The following is a 21882-nucleotide window of genomic DNA, read 5'->3' as shown; positions in this document are numbered from 1 at the left end:
TGGAACCTGACAACACATCTAACGGCCTTTTTTTTTTCTTTTTTGTGCACCCTTGATGCTTTTGTTTAAATCATTCTGGAAAAAAACTATGACTATTTGAACAAAAGAAACATTTCCAAAACAGAGCTCTCATAGATATGTAATAACTTAAATCTTCTATTAACTGAAAATTACTTCCAAAAGCAGTGCTCTAGTGTTACATTTACAAACCCACATGCATAATCCTGCACTTAGCTAGGCATTATCGTGCAACAAAAATTTAGTTCTTTTTGCAATATTTTACCCTCAAAACATTGGGTTAGATTCCTCCCAGATGGCCTCAGTAATGCAGACTGAATTTCCAGCCAGCTGGGAGGAAGGCATTTGGGGAGAACCCTCATCCTCTTCCCCCAAGAAGCAGCCAACCACCACCACAATCCACACACAATAGGTTCACAGAAACAAAAGAGGAGGCTACCTATGACAAATCAATTTACAGCCTTTCCTGGAAGATCTCAGCTGTGTAAACCCTTATGAAGAGCCATATGAAATGCAACATTCTCCCTCTAGAAAAGGAACAATTGCTCTGACCCCTGCTTCTCTCAGGGTGTGTTGAGAAGTAAGCCTTTGTAAAAGAGCTGACCAAGGTTCAGTTTGCTTATGCCTGTGTTTGATAAAAAAGGCTGTGGTCTAATGACACAAAAAGTCATATTTTATCAGCTTGGAAACATAAAATCACTCCAAATATTACTAGCTCAGTTAAAGAACTGAAGTATTTTAACATAGCAAGAACCTGTTTAGCTACATAATTCCTTTACTCAAGGATAGATTATAAAATACAAGACAGAAGAATCCTGGCAGTTTTATGAATATTATTCTGTATGAAACATCAACTAAAGATTCTATACATTTTGAAGCTTAAAGGAAACATTCACTACATGATTACTTTGGCTTTGCCTGGGTTTTTGAAAGCTTCTGCTTAGCTGAAGAAAATTTTGCTTCAAAATATGATGAGTCACACATTCTTGTCAAGGGACTGATTTTGCCAATAAAACCCCTGTACAAGAAATGTACTAAACAGTACTAAAACTGTTTTCAGGCTATCTATACTCAAATTATCACTCAAAATATTTAAGGTAATTCTCAGAGTCTGATACAGTACTACAGTCAACAGCTTTTCAGCTCAGTTGCCACAGTCACATCTTTTATATCCTTCAGTTTCTTTCTTCTTGTTTCTTCAACAAAGACTCACTATAAGTCAGGCCCATTAAATAATCCATATTCAGACTCTCCTTTTAACAATGCTAGTTTGTGCTTCTAAACTCATTTTAAACCATCTTCGTCTTTCCTTTTATTCCTCCACTCTAAAATGGTGTGGAGAATTATGATGTCATCTCTCAAATCCTTCCTGAAGGTACCTTTATTTACAATGATAGCTAGGTCTGTGCACAGTCTAGATGATGTCTGTAACATTAAAATTACATAGCTTATAAAGCAAGGTATTAAAAACAAGAAAACAGAGGAACTTGAAGTGTCTAACTGTGCTAAAAGAGAAACTTTCCATCCTCTTGCTTCCTCTTTATGTTCTTTTCATTGTTACATCAACACTGTTTTGATTAGCTTGGAAATTCTTAATGAATGTTTTCAATCCTATATTTGGATAACAATATCAAAAGAACTCAGTCATGTTTCACATGCTCCAGTAAAAGCACTGAAAGACAGGCTCATTCCTTGCAAAACCAAAATGAAGTCTACAGATTTACAGAAGGGTTCTGTAAACACCACTACCCTTTTTATCTCATTGGCCAGCTCATACATGGTTCAAATCCCCACCATAGAAGCTGACAGATCAAGACTACTGTAATGTCATATATTGAAATACCTAAAGCCAAGCAAAATAATAACTACAATTAATTTTTTCTAGTACAGCAGAATCGACAGCATCATTTGTACTTAAGACTGAGATGACAGTATCTTTAGTTCAGACTTCCAAAGTTTCCAAAGACTCAGAATTGAAATGTCACATGAATTCTTTTAAACTGTTCAGCTGTTAGACACAATAAGAGTACTTATGTACAGATAGCATTTAAAATATTTAACAATATAAGACTATGCCTCAATGGCAACATATCAAAGCATTCTGTTCCAACTACAGGAAAGCACTTCTCTATTACCATCTTTGAAGTAGTGAATGGTGAACTGTGGATTTGCTTTAATACTTTTGAGCACAGAAATACGTTGCAGGATACTGTAAAGTATTGTTTTCACCAGTGAAAGATAACAACTATTTAACTGTGCCCAAGACTATCCAGTTGTTCTGAACAGAAGAGACTAACACATGCAACTGAAACTGCAAAGAATTAAGGTGGCAGATGGTAATTACTGATACTGGAAGTAAGCCTGGGTAAAGGTGGTTAGAACTTCAGTTTAACGTCTCATCTATGAGGTGTTGTACTCATGAGATAAAACTCTCTCATATTTAGATGGGAATGTGGCTCATTATGGACGCATTAGAGGAAAAAATTACTTCCTCTAAAGCACAAATACCATCTTTTCTTGTAAATTTCTTTTCCAAAAAAAAAAAAAGACTTGATTAAACCATGAGATAACGATAGACTAGAATGGCATGTGTATCACCAGAACAAAAGCCCTTTCCATATGTCTGTACATCAGAGATGAAAGTCTTACATCCATTTCATTATTTTTTTTAATTTTTACTGAATAAGTAATGGCTATTTATTTGATATTTTATTCCACAGTATTATGAACATGAGACACAGGATTTATTCCGCAAGTCTGATCCTGAGTTTTTGCATGTGGGAAAATAGAGAAAGAGAGACTGTAAGTTAAATTTAAAAAATCAGTTTGAGATGTAAAGTTTTAAAATTCTGTTGCAATTAAAGTAACTCCAGCAAGCTAAGTAAAATGATCCTTCTAGCATATGTTATTCCCGCCCTTTCACTAGAAGCAAGTGAAGGAAAAGAGAATGAAGGCCAGTTACATATGCCATTTGACAACTTCAAAGTACGACCCACTACAATAATACATGCAATACTCCAATTGCATATATTGGATGCCAGAAACACAGTATTCAAAATGGTTATGTAAGTAAAAATACTAGATTCTGAAATCATGGTCTCTGTTATCTGTTGATAATATTTAAATCTGTCTCAGTAAAAAAATGTTTTAAGACATTTTAAAACATCACGATGAAAGACATCAGAAAAAAAATAGTGCTGTGTTTCTTTTAATATTACAAGCCATGCAACACACTCATGAAATACAGTTGAAGAAAAGCCACTGAGGAGAAGAAAATTATCTACTCACAACTATGATATTTCTCTGCACTAATCAAAAAGATGCCAAAACACTTCATTTATATATTCCTTTTACATCAAAGTAATAATCTAAATGTAGTAGTCATAGCAGCCTGATTGGATGGCCAGGACAAGTTACTAGTCTAAAGCAAAAAAAGAAAAGACTGTTACCACTCTCTAAACTTTGCTTTGTCTTGTTTCCCATTCCACAAATTCATCTTCGTATGAAAAGACTGAGCAGGATATAATTGTTCTGAGCTGTGGTGTTTAGTCCACCCACTAGGTCTGAGACCAGTGTCACTATAAAACTGTCTGTAAAGCAGCATTCCCAGAATTCCAAATAGTGATTGATATCAAACAGCTTTACCAAGTTTTCAATTTTTAAATGAAAATCTCTTTTCTGTGTACTGAAGAATGTTTGTTTAGAATGATCATAAAAGCTGTAAAATTATATGCAACTGAGTGGGAAATGATCCTGGAAGTGTGTGATGTTTAATTACATATCAAGAGGAAATTACACTGGTTTTCTTTGTCCCTTTATACAAAGGTTTGTTTAACCACTTCAAATTCTGTTCCTATTTCCTACTGTTTCTGTGACTTTCAGTTTACCTTGTTAAATGTGGTTTTTTACCTTTTCCTCCAATACTCTTCAAATCCTGACTGTTTCAATCATTAACCCACTGACAAGTCTATTTTACAGTTAACACATTCTTCCCAAGACTGTTTTTCACCTAGAACAATTAAGTCAGATTTCAATGTTCTATGCATTAAGTCCAGTGTCTTACATGCTTAGTTTTCTGAAGCTGGAATGGGAAATAAGAAATGTTTTCCAGTAATAAAGCAATTATTCTGGAAATAAACATCCAGAAGAACAAACTGTATATATATATATACATACATTTGCAGAATATACCGTTATTCTTTTGACCTACCAGCCTTTAAGTTCTGATGTTATATTCTGAACTGTTACCAAAACAACCCACAAAACTTAATTCAAACATGTACTTGCAAACAAAAATATCCAGATCTGAAAAATCATAGTAATGAACTAACTGTACAAATGCATCCTGGGAACAGAACTTGTAACTGACACTAAGAATATTATTCCATACAGTGTTCAGTGAAGGAAAATGTGCACAATAGGAAAATACTATTAAGATTTGCATGCTTTTAAAGGACATCAGTTACAAGACAATTTGCAGGTTCTTCAGAAAGCAATGAACTTTTCCACTAAACTGTGAGTTAAATAGATGAGGGTAATATTTGGGTATTTACACTCACAGCTACTAGATAAGAAAGTAAATCATGTTGTTTTTGAATACCAGTCTTTACTGTTTATTTAAAGCAACACTCGTCCAGTAGTCCTTTTGTGACGAAGAAGTGACCTGATTTAAGAGATCACTTTAAAAACAAGTGGTCTCAGACATCTTCAGAAGGAGAAGAAATGAAAAATACACACATATATGAAACCATTCCTCCTATTTTCCAGGTAGCTAAGTGTCTCAAGATTCAGAATGACACTCAGGTGAATTGTATGTCTCATGTACTACTCATACTGTTAGGTCAGTACTTGTTGGAATGTGTCATTTTTAAAGGCATGTCTCAGTGGAGTAAGAAGGCAGAACTTTATACCCTTCAACTTAAACTGAATACAGTCATTAATTCTTAATTTATAAAAATGATAGAATAATAGTTTTAGCAAGTACTTAGAGAACTTACTGTTTTTCCAAGATTTTACAGCAATGTATTAGAAAACCTTAGGTATCAGAAATGTTTTAAATCAGTCCTAAATTTTCTATGGCAATCACTACAAGCCACTATGAAACTTACATACAATAAAATCAAAAATTTCCTAAGCAAAATCTGAAATCTTGACTACAAATGTTGACAATATATTTCTAGAGTTCAGAACATCCCTTTCCCCCTCCACCACTCTTCACAGTTCTCATTAAAGATGCCACAGTGCTATGAAAACATGTTTTAAAAAGTCCTAAGGGAAAGGTTTCCTAGGGTCTTTGAAATTCCTCCTTTTCCTATTTCTTTACAGATTTCTAAGACCAACGCTGTTCCTATAGTTTCTCAAAAAAGGCAAAAATAAAAATACCCTCCAGGTATAATCTTTCGGTTTCTATTGCACTTCTCAGGTTCTTTTTGGTTTTTGAAACAAATACAAACTGAAATGTACAGCTATATTATTAGCTGTTTTTTATTTTTAGTTAATCTTTTATTGTGAAGAAGTAAATGGAATTTGACTGCTCCACTGCATGTACTTACAAGAATCATTGAAATAACCTGCAAATATTTTTAATTTGATCTTTTTTCTGGTCTACATTTTTAAAATTTACCTGTAGACACAAAAAATCACAATCAAACAAACAAAAAAAAAAGCGCTAACCAAACAAACAAGAAAAGCATTGCTTCAGTTTCTTATATCTATGATATAAAGCACAGGGCAAGGAGCTATCACTTATCTATACGAGAAATTTACTGCAATATAAACCCTGCATCCATTTCTCCCTTTTCAAGCAGATATTTGGATATAATCATTCCAAGTCAGGGATTCCACAATTTTCATCACAAATTCCAGCTGGATTTTAGAACACTTGTTACATTATAATTTTGATTAAGCAGTTAGACATTTGGCCACAGATGAGTCAAAATATTCAGATATATGGGATCATATTACAGGCAGGCTAAAAACTTAGCTTTGAGCAAGTCTGTTTAGTTTAACAGATCCCATTATGAAATCAAGTGATACTGCACCACCTACTCCCTATAGGAGGAGCTGTATGGCCCAGGAGCACTTTTATCAGGTAAGTGATGAGGGATATCAGTTCAAATTCTGTCTCCTGCATATACATGTGTTCCTGTATTTTTGCTTCATTTTCTCCTTGACTCTTGCTCCATCCCTAAGACCATTCTTGCTATGCAGGATTACAGTAAGTTACCAGAATTTTTCATGTAATCATACCCAAGAGTAACTCTACAAAGTACTCTTGGAAGCACTGGATACCAATGCTAAGAATTGTCTAGCATCACTTAACAAACAACTCTGGTTATGGTTGATGTTGATGAAAGGTCATGGACCCTAAGCCAGAAGTTTCCATTGTGTGTAGTATCCCAACACTGCTTGCACCAATTTGAATACACATGGTCTGTATTTAAAATGCTCTTACAAATACAAAATTATGACAGGTATCAATAACTTACTCTTAAAGTACTTGCTGTATTCTACACCTTTATGGAGAACTTAAACTTGGAGCAAAAAGATTTGTGGAAAGGCATATGACCTTCCTCCTACTACAATGGCCATCCCCTAATTAAGCAATGCATCTGATAGTCATTAACAGGAATGAGATAATGAATCACTTTCTCTCTTCTTTGTTAATTTGCTGTAACCAAGCGGCTAATGGATGTCAGAGCTGAGTGATTGCACTGATTATAGTGATTTATAGTTGCAACAAAACAATTTAAAAGCATTCTGATTATTCATGTTAAAGATGCTTTATGTTTTGTTTACTAAATGTTTTATGTTCCCCCTCATGCCCCTCTACACACAATAAGACAGGTCTTGCTGGAAAACTTGAAAGTTCTAAGATTTTTTTATTGTTTCAGAGTAAGGCATTTCATTTTGTTTATAAAAAAAAAGTTTACCCAGTAGAAATGAAAAGCCTTAGGGTGGAAAGAAAACTTCAGTGGTACCTAGTTCAAAAGAAGACGGAAATAAGAGGAAATAAGGCAAACTTCAAGCCACTTACCTTAGGGCTCCCAGTCCCTTCCTCATTCTCTGCAGACACATCAGTAGCCAGTATCTCTGCTTTGATGATATCCAGAGCCCTAAGAATCCAGCTGTGTTGCCGTTTGATTTGCCTCTGTAGTTCCTTCCATTGACTTGCAATCATCTGCAGCATGTCCTTCAGTCCTTCTCCAAAATGAAGGGGGAAAAATAAAAGCTGTAAACTCAACAGCATCTTTAAATATTATCTTTTATTCAAATAATTAGCAGGATATTTAAAATAATAAATGCAATAAGAGTTTTAATGTGTTTTCTCATCAATAAATCCAAGCTTTATTATTGTTCATCCTGCGAAACAATGCTATAGAAACAAGCACTTCTTTCAGCCATCGTGTTACATTTTGATTGAGTTTCAGCTGACAATTTCAAGAGAAAAATTCCACATAAAATGTCATTTCTCTGCAGTAGGGAACACTGGTAATCTCTCCCTCTAATATCCAGTCCTTGTCTTGAAACATTTCAAAATCTTCCAAAGACATTTTCCTTACCTCCAACTCCTTTAAATATTTCCTGTAATTTACACATTACTGTTTCCTATATCTATGATTGCATGCACTACCCTCCTTAGCTATGGCTTCTTTATCTTTTTGGAACTATACATACAAGCCAGTGATTTCCTACAGCTTTCACGTTACACTGATATGTCTGATGCTGTGAAACAATAGAGGCACGAATATAACATGATGAGAAAACAGTATAGCAAAGAATAACTTCAACCTGGATGAAAAGCATGTTAAGTAGGCCAAAATTAAGATGGCATTCCATAGCAGTATATGCTGATTAAAACCCTATTAGCAGACAAGTCACGCAAACATCTAAAAATATAGGAGGTGGTAGGGATAAAGGGAAATCAGTATACCTCTCTCCCTTCTCTCAATTTAAGGCCTCTGAAGAAAAAGACAAGCCTAACCAAAGGAAAAAGGTATTTTTAATTTTAATCTAGTTCTCATAAATATATTTAAATCAAGGCAAGAATTAGTTTAAGTGGTAAAATAAAGCTTTAGCAATGCAATTACTCATGCAGAGTATGTAAATACATATATATTTTCCTAGTTCATTATCTTAATGTTATTTCCATAGCACCTACATCAAAGAATATGTCAGTGTGAAGTTTTCAGTAATGTGATTTCAATTGAAACTCAGTCGAACAGCAAGACCAAAATAAAATGAACAGACTATTTGCAGGCAGTATTTCATTTTATAAGTATCACTGCATTGTATGCAGTATATGAAACATTTATAAATCTTGAAGGTCAATCTGATAATGTAAATATTAATAATACATAAGGAAGTGAATATATGCAGTAATTTACAGCAATGCTTCTTCATTCTTTAATAGTCTGGAGACATAAAGACTTGCAATATTTCAGAAGGATTTACCTGATTTGTGAGATACAATAAGCTCAAGAAGTTGACGTCCTTCCTCTACCACTGCTTCTTTTAAAGCACAGTGGCTATCTACATTCAACTTAAAACTCTGCAAAAAGAAAAGAAAAGAAAAGAAAAAAGAGAGGGAAAAGAATCTCAGGATCAGACATTGGAGAGGCAGTTATCATAAAACACACATACAAAATTACTTGCTGGTTTTTATCAAGAACCACATTCCAATTCACCCAATAGTCAAACTAATTTGTGATACTAAAAGCTATTGATATTTTGGATCTGGGCTCAAAATGTTTCCATTAGATCAGCAAAGTGCATCTGTGTTGAAACAGCTGACAAATCTAGACATTCATTAGGTTTTATGAAAAGTCACAACCCGTAGGCTATATCTGGAGTAACAGTGTTCTATAAAATACACTAAATTTATGCCACCACATATGAGCTCTGTTTTTTTCAGAGTTCTTTGAAATGTTGGTGATAGCACTATTTATGAAACCATAAAAAAAATTACAGCATTGAATATATTGGCCTTATGTGCACTTATACAAATCTATTAATATTGTGTTCCTGAGTTAACTCTCATATCCATTTTCAAAGAACAAATCAGTCTGCTTTAGATCTCTGCATTCTTAATTTGTAAAGCAACTGTTTTTCAACATTTTTTTCCTGATATTTTTAGTAGTCTGCAAAGGATCTCTCTTTTAACAGTCAATAAAATATTTTATTTCTTTTTATATTATTATTTTATTTTTAGAAATTGCATTATTATCTCGTAATAAAGGAACTGGGAACATGATCTACTTTTTGTTATGCCATTAAATACACCAATGATAACCTGGATAAATTTTTTAATCATTTTCCAGACCTTCTCACTATACTTGCCTGTAAGAAAGAGAAACAAAATACAATAAAGAAAAGGATACTTGCTGTATTTAATTATAAATTGTGTGCAGACCTAAATGCACACAGGCAACACATTTTCTCTTTGAAATATCTATGGGAATAAATGGAAAAAATATTTGACCACTTGGAAAAAAGAGCTTTTCCTTCTCTTGGGAATAAGTTAACTGGCAGAGATGAAAGGAGACTGCAAGTGCACATTCATAGCTTCTAGTTTTTATAAAACGATACTTCTTCAAATGGTAGTGACCATGCTAGAAATGGAGTGATAGGTACCACAGAATACTCAAAAGCCCTCAATTCTTAAGGAAGCAACAATTTTCTTTCTTTCCTAACCCTTGTAGTCAGGTTGATTGGCATAACAAAAAAATAATATTGCCAGAAGAGTTATAAAAAGAAGTACTTCTACTGTAGTTTTTCATGGTTGAAAAAGGCATGCTGCTCAGACAGAGTCTTAACAGTCTGTCAGGCAGCATTGTACCTGACAGTGACAGAATGTTTTTGAGAATTTTCCATTCAAATAAAGAAAAATAAACAGAAATTTTGCTACCTTTAGCATTTTGACTATTGTCCTTGTAGGGACATCCGAATACACTGTTTTGTACCAGCTCTTGAACAACTGAGCCACTCAAGAGAAGATAAAAAGGAAAAAAGATCCCTAGTTTATGTCTGTCATTTTCTTAAATCTAGAGTTTTATGAACCCAAATCTAGAAGATATTTTTCTTTCATAAGAGCGTGTCTGAACAAGCACTGACAATATTTAATTTACTGTTTACTTAAAACAGGCTTGTACTGAATAGTTTGTAATCATGCACTTCACAGGAAATGCACTATGCGTGTGCCTCACACAGCAAAAGAGAACCTAAAGGACCTGAGAGTAGGTTGTGTAATTTCATATAATTGAAGTTGAGTATAGATGCAGCTGGATGTGGCAGTGTCTCAAGATGATGTGGATGTGTTTGATAGGAAAATTGGAAAAGATGAGGTATTCTCTTTCATTAGGAAAAAAAAAGAGACTTGCTGTCCTAGAAAAGATTCATTTAACATAACGCACCAGATACTACAATACAGCTTGATTTTCAGGTGCACCTATTAACCAGTAATAATGTTAAACTGAAGAAGCAAAATAAGATGAATAAAGATGGGGACAAACTTTTGGTTTCTGACTAGCAATATTCTCCTGGTGCAAAATTCTTATTTTATGGATAAATTATGAGTGGCACAAACACCATGAACATACATGAAATTTAACAGAAATAAACTTTTCCCAGCAGAGAGGCAGCATGTCATGGTTTAGCCGTAGCCAGAAACTAAGCACCACATACAGCCTCTCACTTACTCCCCACTCAGTGGGATGGGTAAAAGAATCAGAAGGGTAAAAGCAAGAAAATTTGTGGGTTAAGATAAGCAAAATCTGTGCACACACGGAAAGCAAAATGAAGCACCACATGGGAAGCACCACTTCCCATGGGCAGGCAGGTGTTCAGCCATCCTCAGGAAAGCAGAGCTTCATCACACATAATGGTGACTTGGGAATACAAATGATGTAACTCCAAACATTCCCCCTTTCCTCCTTTTTCTCCCAAATTTAGGTACTGGGTATGATGTAATATGGTATGGAACACCCCTTTGGTCACTCAGGGTCAGGTGTCAGCTGCGTCTGCACAAATCTTTGTGCACTCTCAGCCTGCTTGCTGGTGGCATGGCACAAGGAGCAGAAAAACCTTGGCTTTGTGCAAGCACTGCTCAGCAGTGACTGAAACATCCCTGTTTTATCAACACAAATCTGTAATAGGGCCCCATGCTACCTACTATGAAGAAAATTAACTCCATCCCAGCCAAAATCAGCACACATTAAGAGGAGAGAACCATTCATATAAGTATAAATAAACAGAAGCGAATGTCATTGATGTAGTGTAGTATGAGTTTTTAATTTAGTATTATATATGCATATATAATTTCTAGTAATGTCCTAAGGAAGAAGAACTGGACAAGGAATGGTGGAAGGAATAGTCCTCAATCAATCCTCAAGGTTTCTCATACCTGAGGGGCTGAAAATGTGACACATGAAAAAGACAAGGGTTGAAGATGTAACAAGTATTACATGTATATACAATGGAGAAATGCAAATTTGCTCAGCTGAAGATAAAACCAGACCAAATATTTGGAATGAAGGAAGACCTTCAAACACAGAGGTCCTGTCCCATCCTGGATATTTCCTGTTCCCTACCGTTTACTTATGGCGTTTGGAAAATTGTAACTCTAACAGCGTGTGACCTAGGTACTCTGCTCCCCTCCTCCTCTGATCTTTCCTGATAATGAATGGAGCCTTTGCATGTGAAGAGAGGAAAGAAGAGGAGGGAAGTCAATTAATCAAAGCCATTTTTCCAGGCACATTTGGAGCTATAGAGCAGTCTAAATATCACACATGAGCAAGTATACATTATGGAAAATGCATGTGCATTGGCCTGACAGCAGCTTTTTAAACAACACATTAATGTCATCCCTAGAACTACAGTGTATAAAATCTAGTTTACAAGCTGCAACAAGCAAAATTTCCTTACAAAGTTCTCTTCACTTTTTGTGATCACCATGTACCTATATATAACTATCAACTGCTCCTTTTAACAAGAGAGGAAAAGTGAGGCAGGAATCATTCAGTTTTGGAAAAGCTACAGCACTATAATAAACAGAATTAGAACTCCAACAGTGTAAATGCAATGCGCCAGGAGTGCTATCTTCTGATGATGGCATGGGGCAAAGGAACCCAGCCTTCACAAAACGAAGGTGTCTCCTGACTTTCAGAAAACTTACTGATCCAGAAGATTACAATAGTGCAGAACATCATGGGTTAAAAAAGCAGCACCCCCTGATATATGCTGGACTCTGAACACACTAAAAATAAAAGAGCACTTTCCCAGAATATAATAATCTCTCCCTCATATCTTACTTTTCTGTACAAGTGGGGATATGAAAAATTGTGTGAAAAAAGATATTTTAAGTTCCCCATAGGATTTATTTTATGGTTGTAGCTACTTAAATTTAGGAAGCTTCTATTGTGTAGGTATCCTACACTGTGGACACACATTGAGCTCTGATATGCAACATTTCACACTCAGTTCTTATAAAATTACTATAATTTGGTGAAACATCTGCATCTTCACCTATTCATATCTGTACTAGGGACAGACAACCAGAATTTTCTTGTTGTTGTTTGCAGAGGCAGAGATTTACTAAAAGCATGATTTTTTTCCAAGTCATAATGTATTAGTTGATTGTTTCTAATGTACTGCCTCTGAAACACAAATCATCAACTAGGTATCGTGAACCTACAAAGTACACATAAATATAGGTTAGCTTGGATGACACAACAGTTTACACCTATTGCTGGATTAAGACAATGTATTAAAAGAAATATCTTAATTTTCTCAGTTCAGCATACTATCAGAATGTGTGGTGAGCTCCCTGAAAGAGAATTTTCTTGAGGTTTATTTTCTATATATTTAAATACCTTTTAGAATAATATTACTGTTTCTAGAGTGCATATTTTTAGAGCAATTGTACAACTAAAAATTATCTAACTGTCTTGGATTCTATGGTTCCAGAATTTGAAATAGGAAGACTACTTTAAAATTTCCTAATTGTTTTTTTGAGAAATCTACATTACTGAAATATGGACTTCTATATTTAGGTATCGTTGCACATATATTTTGGCTAAGAATGTAGTACTTTTAATTACAACACCCACTGTGACAGATATAATTCAACTGTGAAATTTAGAGTGATAGGAACAGTTGCAGGTAGAAAAGATATGGGATATCTACTTCATTTGTCTTAAAGGGAATATGACTTGAAACAATTCCTGAAAAATTATTTTTGTATGCTTAATATACAGTTACTTTTGCAAGTTTATTGGTCCTGGCACAGTTAGCTCCCAACAATTTACTATGAGAAAATACCAAGATATCAAGTTCTGAATGCAGTTTTTGGTCATGGAATGGCAGCTGTCTAATTTCTTCTTCTTTTTCTTTTTTTCCTTGAGCATTTTTGATGACACTGAAAGTCTCTGTTTGGACAGTGCCTATTATTTAAGTTAAGAATTTGAGTTAATAATTTAAGTTAATAATTTGAGTTAATAACCTAATAAGCTATGTAATAACCTAGTGGTATTTTCAGGCTCCTGAATACTACCTACCAATGCCATACAGTAAATCAAAAAAAGAACTACTATGTAAGTTGTCCTTATATTAACATGGAAATGGTTATACATTTTGCTTCTAGTAAAGCCTCACTTTTTAAAATTAAGCTATCTTAGTATTAAATAAGCACCACAAGGATATGTTTTCCTTGGAACTAAATATTACACGTGAAACGGTTTCCATCAACGTCTCCTTTGTTCATGTTTTCCATAAAATCAAGGTTTCTAAAAAGAATGTTTTATTCTCTTCTCTTAATCTGTATTTTCAGCTGACACTCCACCTGCTAAACAGGACACAAGCACTATGGAAATGCTTTATGCAGCATTATAGCCAAGGCTGAGTCTTACAATAGCAGAGATTCTACCTTTGCTTTTTCAGAAGAGCATGAAGAATCCTCCAAAGCAGCAGTACCCACTACGTGTTTTGTTTTCTTTCTGAAACTAAGAACTTGCCCTCCCTATAGCAATGATGACCAAGGAGCCAATTATCACCAAATGCTAAGCAAACCTTTAAGTCCTAATGCAACATGACCATCATTTGCTTTAGATGAACCACACATTTTCTTCTATAACTAGTGGAAACTTCGATATTTTTTAAGAGTGAATAGTTAGTGGAAAGTAGATTTCGTCTTCTATCCTCTGCAACAATGAGAAGACTTTAAAAGACAAAAATATTTTTAGTTTCTCTGGGGGAAATTCCTTCCACTGGCCTCTGTAGGCAGATAAAAATGGGCAAAATAACTATATCACTTTTTATGTTGGTTCACAATACCAGATTATAATCTAAAATGCCATTAAAATTGACATAAAATTGGGAGCCTCACTACTGAAATCCCATAATCGTCATGACATATGGGCATTGTGCTACTGAAGATGTAGATCAGATGTAAAATGGTTTGACTGCTCAGATGATTTCTCTCTGTAATTTTTTCATTTATCTAAACATAATAATAATTGAACATTCTGGGATCAAAATGGTTAGCAATGAGCTAACTATAGCAACCCTGGGAATGATTTTACCTTCTGATGACTAATAGGCATTCTCCATCTTTCATTTGATCAGAATATACTTTTTGTCTGGGAGGAATCAACCACATTTATGAGGAGACAAACTGTTGGGAGTTTAGTGAAGAGCAAGCAAAATTTGTTTAAAAGTGGAAATGTTGGAACAAGTAAGAAATAAACAAGTCTGCCTAAGTCTTGATTGAGAGAAAGGTCCTGTCTTGTTTTGTCTGTTTTGTATTTCATTAATCTGAACACCAAGCAGAAAAAAGACTTAGTACAGTATCAAAGGGCACTGTAGATAGGACTAATGGAGTTAAATTAAGAAGGAGAAATTTTAAGATAAATATGAAATTTCCCATGAAAGTCAGCTCTATTAGATTGTATAATAACCTCCTAAGGGAAACAGTGAAAGCCCAGATGCCTTGAAACCATTAAATTTAGACAGGATAAAAATGTGGGAGTAAGGGCTGCAAATGTACTGACAGAGCAATAGTAACATAGCTGTGTCACATGCTCACAGAATCTGGGCAGGCAAAACTAAAGACAAAGAGGCAGGCTCTACTCCAGCAGCCCTTCAGTAATTCAAACTTCTGTAAAGTCACCTCACCCCTTCTCCATCACAGCTTCTGCCATCCCAGTACTAAACCATCAATAGTTGTTTTTTCCCTTTGTTACATCTTAAACATGAATAACCTGATCTTCTTCACATTAAACGCTTTAGGTCCCTCAGTTTCTGTTTCTCTCCTCATTGTGTTTGTCATTTTTTAGGTAATTTAGCTAAGTTTTAAATGCATAATTTTAGATGTGGAGAAAAAGGATAGTTAGCCCTACTCTCCAGGATGCCTATCTTGCAGATTTAGAAGACATAGAGGCTATTTTTGGAGATATTTTTTATTTCAAACTCACATGAATTCTTCTGCTGCCAGTTCTAATTTATTTTCTGTTTCACTATGTAAATTTCCCTTTGATTGTGTCTGTCCAAACATTTTTCATTGTCAAAAAAAAGTTCACATGTGGCTTCCTAAATCGAATCTCCGTTTGTCTATTATCAAGAGACAACAAGAGAAGAACACAGGCAGGAGATGGCATGGGTAAAATTGCTAAGTTGCCATAATCATGGTGAATTGCACATGAAGCCCACTGTATACAATTGTCCTTAGTCATTCCTTGCCTTCTTGAGATACTCAGAAAATAATCTGCAGAAACCACAGTTTTCTGACATGTTACTCTGTCTTATCTTACACATTTCTAGGTACATCTCTTCCACCCAGAAACACATGCCCAAAAACTATTGAATCAAAATATGTCCAAGTTGTATTGTCTTACCACATGCAATAAAAAACCAACCATGACATAAGCTTTCCAAACCAAAGATGAATTCATGGGGTATAGCAGCCTTGGCAAATATGGAGTTACCAAGGGGAAAATAACTTACACATGTATATTATTTAAATCTTATTTCAATTTACTTACCATCAGACCAAAATGAACTCTCTGGAATTAAATAACACTATGTAGTTTAAAAACAATTCTTGAAAGATTTTAGTTTCAGGGGAATATGAAGGAGATGTAATTTGTTTTATATATGCACAGACAAAAGGTTTCATGCAATTTAAAGGTGAACTAAAATTCCTTCTTAGCAAAATATAGCTAATAAATTAAGATCCCAGATTTTTCACCCAATTCATTTTGAAGATTAAGAAAAGGAAAAAAGTATTATAGAAGATGCAAATAAAAATATTTACCAATCAAAACCTCCATTAATTTCCTGGATTGTCTATATTTCTCCTGAATGCTTTGGAATTCCAAACATCAAAACACAGACAGTAATTGTGTTACTTTGAGTACTTAAAATATGAATGATATTATACCTCTGAGTAACATAGCACAGAACCATGGGAGTGGTCAATAGCTCTTGGCAGGTAAGTAAAAGAAAATTTAAATGTTGCTGAAAGTGTGTTTGTTTGTCCTTTGAGATGCTGGAATTATATTTTTTAATGATTTACAAGCTTCAGGTTTTATAAAAATGAATTTAATTTCATTACTAAAAACAAATTACTGATTGCATCTATATTGATAATACCAGCATAACAATACTAAAATTTCAGGCAATAGCATGCATTTTAATAGACAAAAATACACATGAATAGGTATCTACAAATATGAAAGGATAGAAAAAAAGCAGTACTTGAAAGAGTATCAAGTCTCTAGGAAAATTACAAAAAAACTATTTCTTATAGTACAAGCTTGCAGAAAATAAACTTCTGGAGTGGGACTGTGTGTACAGGAAGACAGTAAATGGACATTCCCTTCCTTCGTTAAAAAACACGTATAGCAATAAAAGATCCAAATCATAATAGATGTAATTCTGTATTCCTAGGACCATAACCATGGCCTACTCTTTCTCCTTACAAAGAGATTTGGTTCAGCTTTTCTTCATTGCATGACCTGATGGGAAACATATTTATCTAAAGTGCGGTATATTTGTATTGGTCAGGACAGCAGTGCTAATAATAGAAGGGTAATATACCTGGATGTTCTTTCTCATATACCTGCTTTTACTCTTCCTTAGTCACCAAAAATGTTTTTTAAATTTGAAGAACAGTCCAAACAGTTTAGAAACCTCTGTTTTTCCCACAGCCACCAACTTACAGTGTCTGGATTCAGACTACAATACAGGTGGAGTCAAATGTATTCAAATGACAGCAACATTTCCTTTGCTTTAACTCAAGAAAAAGAAAATTTTACATAGAAGTTATTTGGTTTACAGATTTTAAAATCTGAATAATAGTCAAGACTGGCAGTATACATGTATTCTGTTTGTTTAAATTTCCTGTCTTACTTCCTATTAAATAGGTTTTTTTGCCTGTGAAATCTGCTGAGTTTAGTCTATATCTCTGATCAGTATGTTCTGCAGACTGCTTCCTATGGAAAAGTACATTCATTCAGGAACCCATGCATACCCATAATGCCTTTCAACAAAAAAGAAACACCATAAAATTTTAAAATTCAAACTAACAATAGGTTAAATAAATTCAAATCAAAATCCTTAGCAAAACAAAATATTAGGCCACTCATGGTGCTCACTCCTTAGTGCCATCATCCTGCAGAAAGTATTCTATATTTTGAGGGAATTATCTAAATTAGCTGCCATGCACATTAGAAATTCCCATATAGCAAAAGTACAATACATAACTTAGCTATTTCAGAGGCTTTAATACCTTTAATAAAATTACCATTACTACTGCTACCACAAAGACAGTTGGTAGATTAGCCCAAGGCATCTGTATTTAACCTTATTTTCAATAAGAATAGATATTTAATACTTCTCTAAACTGACATTTTTCAGAAAATGAGATTTTCCAGGGAGATGAGAGTGATTTTTTCAGACATAGCAGTCTTGTTAGAAACAGACAGTCAGGTATCATGAAATACCACTGAAGCATCATTACTTCACCAACACAATTTCTTAAATGTGAAAATACAATCTATTTTCTGTATGAAGGCATTTTCTGTTTACAGCTCAGAAAATGCTGAGCCATGATGTGGCCAGAAACATTTATAATGTAGACAGAAAAAATATCATTTCACTTCTCTTTGGATAATAAAACTCAAACCCCCTGTATCCTAAGAAGAATTTGGTTCTGAATGGAGATGACATCTAAACTTTGTGTGTAAACTAGTGTGAATCAACTTGTCTAATTTGTTTTGAAATACTAATGATGCTTGCTCTATGATATTTATATAACAAGTAAAGTAAATATGGTGACTGAGAAGGTTAATATAATAAACTGATTCTGGGCTAAAAAGGATTTTAATGTGGCACAAAGCTTGTGACTAAATTGGAGTAAATATTACTGACAGAGATCTGAAGAGAAAACTAAGAAATTGCTATTCATGGAAATTATCAGTCAGCATATCCAAACCACATTTTTTACTGCAATAACTACATGCAGTCCTCACCACTTGTGTTTTTTAGAGAACAATATTTGCTATTCTAGTTTCAGCTAAACAGAACATACATTTTTGCCTAAAAGAAACAAGAAGGACAGTCTTACTGGACAAAAACAGACAAAAAAGTGCTTGACTGCTAATTCCAAAATTCTAAGACTTTATCTTAGTTTTATCTCTCCTGAAAAAATGTTGTTTGCCAACATCTAGTAATAATGCAAGAAGTATTTAAAAAGTTGCACCTAAGTAAGTGTAAATTATGACATTTTTCATTTGCAGGATCCCATTTAAAATTCTTGTATTCCCCAGCCTAAATTATGACTCCAGACAAATAAATGGCTTAATACAATGACCTAAGTGCACACCACACTACAGTGCACAAGTAGGAGCTGTGCAGCAATAAGAAAACAAAGTACTGTGTTAAGACTACAGAATTAGTAGACTATAGAATTAGAAGACTACTAAAAAGTTAAGACTACAGAATTAAAAGTTCAGGGCCTCAGCAAATATACACAGTACATTTTGTCTAAACCTTTTCCTCGTCAGTTCTTCACAGCAGCTAGCTTACTTCTTTACTGTGCTAAAACAATGTATCTTATCAGGAAATGGATAAAGTTAAATGCCTTTTTTAGCAAACTGAAATGGTCAAGAGTTACATGGTGAATTCTTATTTGTCAAGCTGGTTAGGAAGTCTGCTTGGTTTCACAAGCACAGCAGTACCACCTAGACAGATGCTTTTAGCTCATAAGCTGCCTTCAGGATACTGTTTTTGATGAAAACTGATTTGCATACCACCAAGTCTATGCTTAGAGTCTGCTAGTAGCTGATTTTGATCAGGGTGCCAATGGGCAAGAATCAGCATAACAGAAAAGGAGAGATACAAAAGATAAAGTGAATCAGAAACCATTTTCACAAGTTCCTTTTTGCTAAGGTAAATGAAGCTTTCTTTTCATTAGGAACTGATTTTAACGTAATTGTTCAAAAAATTCAAAACCTGCTTCATTTTTTCTCTAATAGTGCTGAGACTTTTGTGAAAAAGTAGATTTCTGCTGAAAAACACGCCTGTTTTATGAAAACATATTAGTGTTTTCGACATCTGCTGGCTTGGGTGGCTGCCTGCAGAGTGCCAGATGTTCAAGGGGTGCCTGCTCCATGTCAGCTCTTCCATATGAATGGGAAGCACACAGCTCCCAAATCAGTTTAACCAATATTACTGAGTTGTGAAGACCTGTAAAATTGAAAGAATAATTTCAGTCACCATTCCAGGGATCTCTGAGAGCATTTTCATTTATAGATTTGTGCTTTGGTGTTATCTAAAATGAAGCATATAACAACTTTTGTTCTGCAGAACATTAGGGAGCTTGGTTTTAAAATTTGCAAGAAAACTGTTCTCTAGGCTGAAGATTGTCTATTATAGCACACATTCAGCATGTAGACTACCTTCCAATATGTAGAAAAAATTCATACTCTTTAGCAAAATTTGTGGTTTCTCATCATGGCAAAATCTACGGAGTTTAAGTTGCAACTGTGATTTAAGAATGAAATTCCTGGAGGTCTTACAGTTAAAAATCATAATTGTGGTGTATTTGGGTATCAGGCCTGTGCCTGTGTGCACACCAGTGCATTTAGTTATAAATTCCCTTGGTGGCCCAGGAACTTCCAGGTAGTCTCTGTGCAGATGAGATAATTGGGAAAAACAGACTGAACTGAGGAGAGGCTGCCTTCCACCTTCACCACAGTGTGCTTGACTGTTTCAGGAGCTGTCCAGGTGGAACTTCAGACACTTACAGAGATACCTCTGCAGGCAGTTCTTGCTGAGCCAAGACCAATAGACAAACACTATTTGTGTGCTTCAAAGTGTTGATTAACATCTTTGTGGACAGTATTGCCAAGCCAGGTATAAGAATTAACAAGAACAAGTGTTTGGGGAATTGTACCAATTTAAGCTGATGTCATGCTATGACACTTGTAATAGAGACTTGCATTACCATCCTGTTCAAGAGACTTGACTCCTTATGTGAGCATTATTTTATGCAAAGATTTTCATAAGTTTATGCTGTAGGTTTCTAATGATGCCTTGTTTTTTAAACACACTCTATTTATGTGTCTGTGCCACACCATTTCTTGAAATGTCAAAGACAGAGACAAGCAAGGCAGAGTAGGGAGAGATTTTAAAATTCAAACCTTTATCAACACTTTACATTGGAATCCTGAAGTGACAACCTACAATTTTGCATACTGAAAAATCTGGGAGATGTTCACAACCTTCTCCTTGTCACCTGTGCAGAACTTTTCTCAACCAATGACAAAGGGAACAGGTGCATTTTTTGTGTTTTCTTGCTCCTCTTATTTTCTTTTCTTAAATTTTGACAGAAGAGATTTCATTCATAAATGCAAAATATTCTCCCTTTATGGCACTAATTTTGTCATCACAACAAATGTATTTCAAAGACATCAGCATCACAGTTCACAGAATTGGTAAGTTGTGCCAAAGGTAAGGATATGTCTCTACAAATAAAAATACTTATCTACACCAAGATAATACACTCATTCTATGATGAGAAAACCTGCACCAGTGAGGAAACAGTTATGAGATATGCTGGTGTAGACATTTCCTATGCATTACATAGGAAACAACCAAGACATTTTCTTTGTTTTCCCAGCTAGTTTATTACCCGTATCTGTATTATAAACCCATAAGTCTGGAACCTAATCTTGTAAAATTCTAAGTCCTTTTATTCAGGATATCTTAGGTGAGTCTGACATGTATAACCTGACTGGCAAAAGAAGAAAATGAGAAGTGTAAGTCCCTCACACAAACCATGATCACCATGGCCTTACAATTCTCAACTAAGGGAAATTTCAACAGTGAGCTTAACATGAATTGAAGTTCATATACTTCTGTTTAAATACAGATTAGGATGTCTGACAGACAAAAGTCACTGAAAAGCTGACAATCTAGTTAATACAAGTAACTATCTTCCATGCTACAAAATGCTCTGTATTTTCTGCTGTGTAGAAATAATAGCATACATTTTCTGAAATCCAAGAAGCAAAACTCAGTTATTTTTTTTTCAGTTTATTCAGTGGTGTTTTCACTGGATATAGATGCCATAAATTAATTAAAATATTGTCAAATAGAAACTGAACAATTCTTTAGATATTTTATTTCTGCAGTGAAGTAAAATAATCCTCAGTTTTTTTCATAACATAATGATCCTGAAGCATATGAGGATTTTTTTACCCCAGACACACAGAGGGAGTCTAACTGATAGGGGAAAGTGAGGTTGTACAAGTGCCCACATATTCATTTATTCAGTCTACCTCTAGCAATGATGAAGTTGCCTCTGAG

The 21882-nt window shown here is 34.6% G+C and overlaps 1 protein-coding gene across 6 annotated transcripts in view; it reads right to left on the bottom strand.

Moving 5' to 3' along the window:
* AKAP6 (A-kinase anchoring protein 6) overlaps nucleotides 1-21882 on the bottom strand; it is a 259455-nt gene that overhangs the window by 127970 nt on the left and 109603 nt on the right. For 5 of the 6 annotated variants that reach the window (XM_088057688.1, XM_088057686.1, XM_088057690.1 and 2 more), the window contains 2 exons: nucleotides 8473-8569; nucleotides 7055-7221 (listed from right to left, as the gene is read on the bottom strand). In XM_088057688.1, the coding sequence (XP_087913814.1) occupies nucleotides 7055-7221; nucleotides 8473-8569 (264 nt within the window). The remainder of the gene's footprint in view (nucleotides 1-7054; nucleotides 7222-8472; nucleotides 8570-21882) is intronic. The other variant, XM_014249998.2, reaches the window with a different exon arrangement.

Source organism: Pseudopodoces humilis, chromosome 7, assembly GCF_049639895.1.
Source record: "Pseudopodoces humilis isolate 2021_Gansu_Grassland_sample_001 chromosome 7, ASM4963989v1, whole genome shotgun sequence".
NCBI lineage: Eukaryota > Metazoa > Chordata > Aves > Passeriformes > Paridae > Pseudopodoces > Pseudopodoces humilis.
This window is presented reverse-complemented; position numbering and strand designations above follow the sequence as displayed.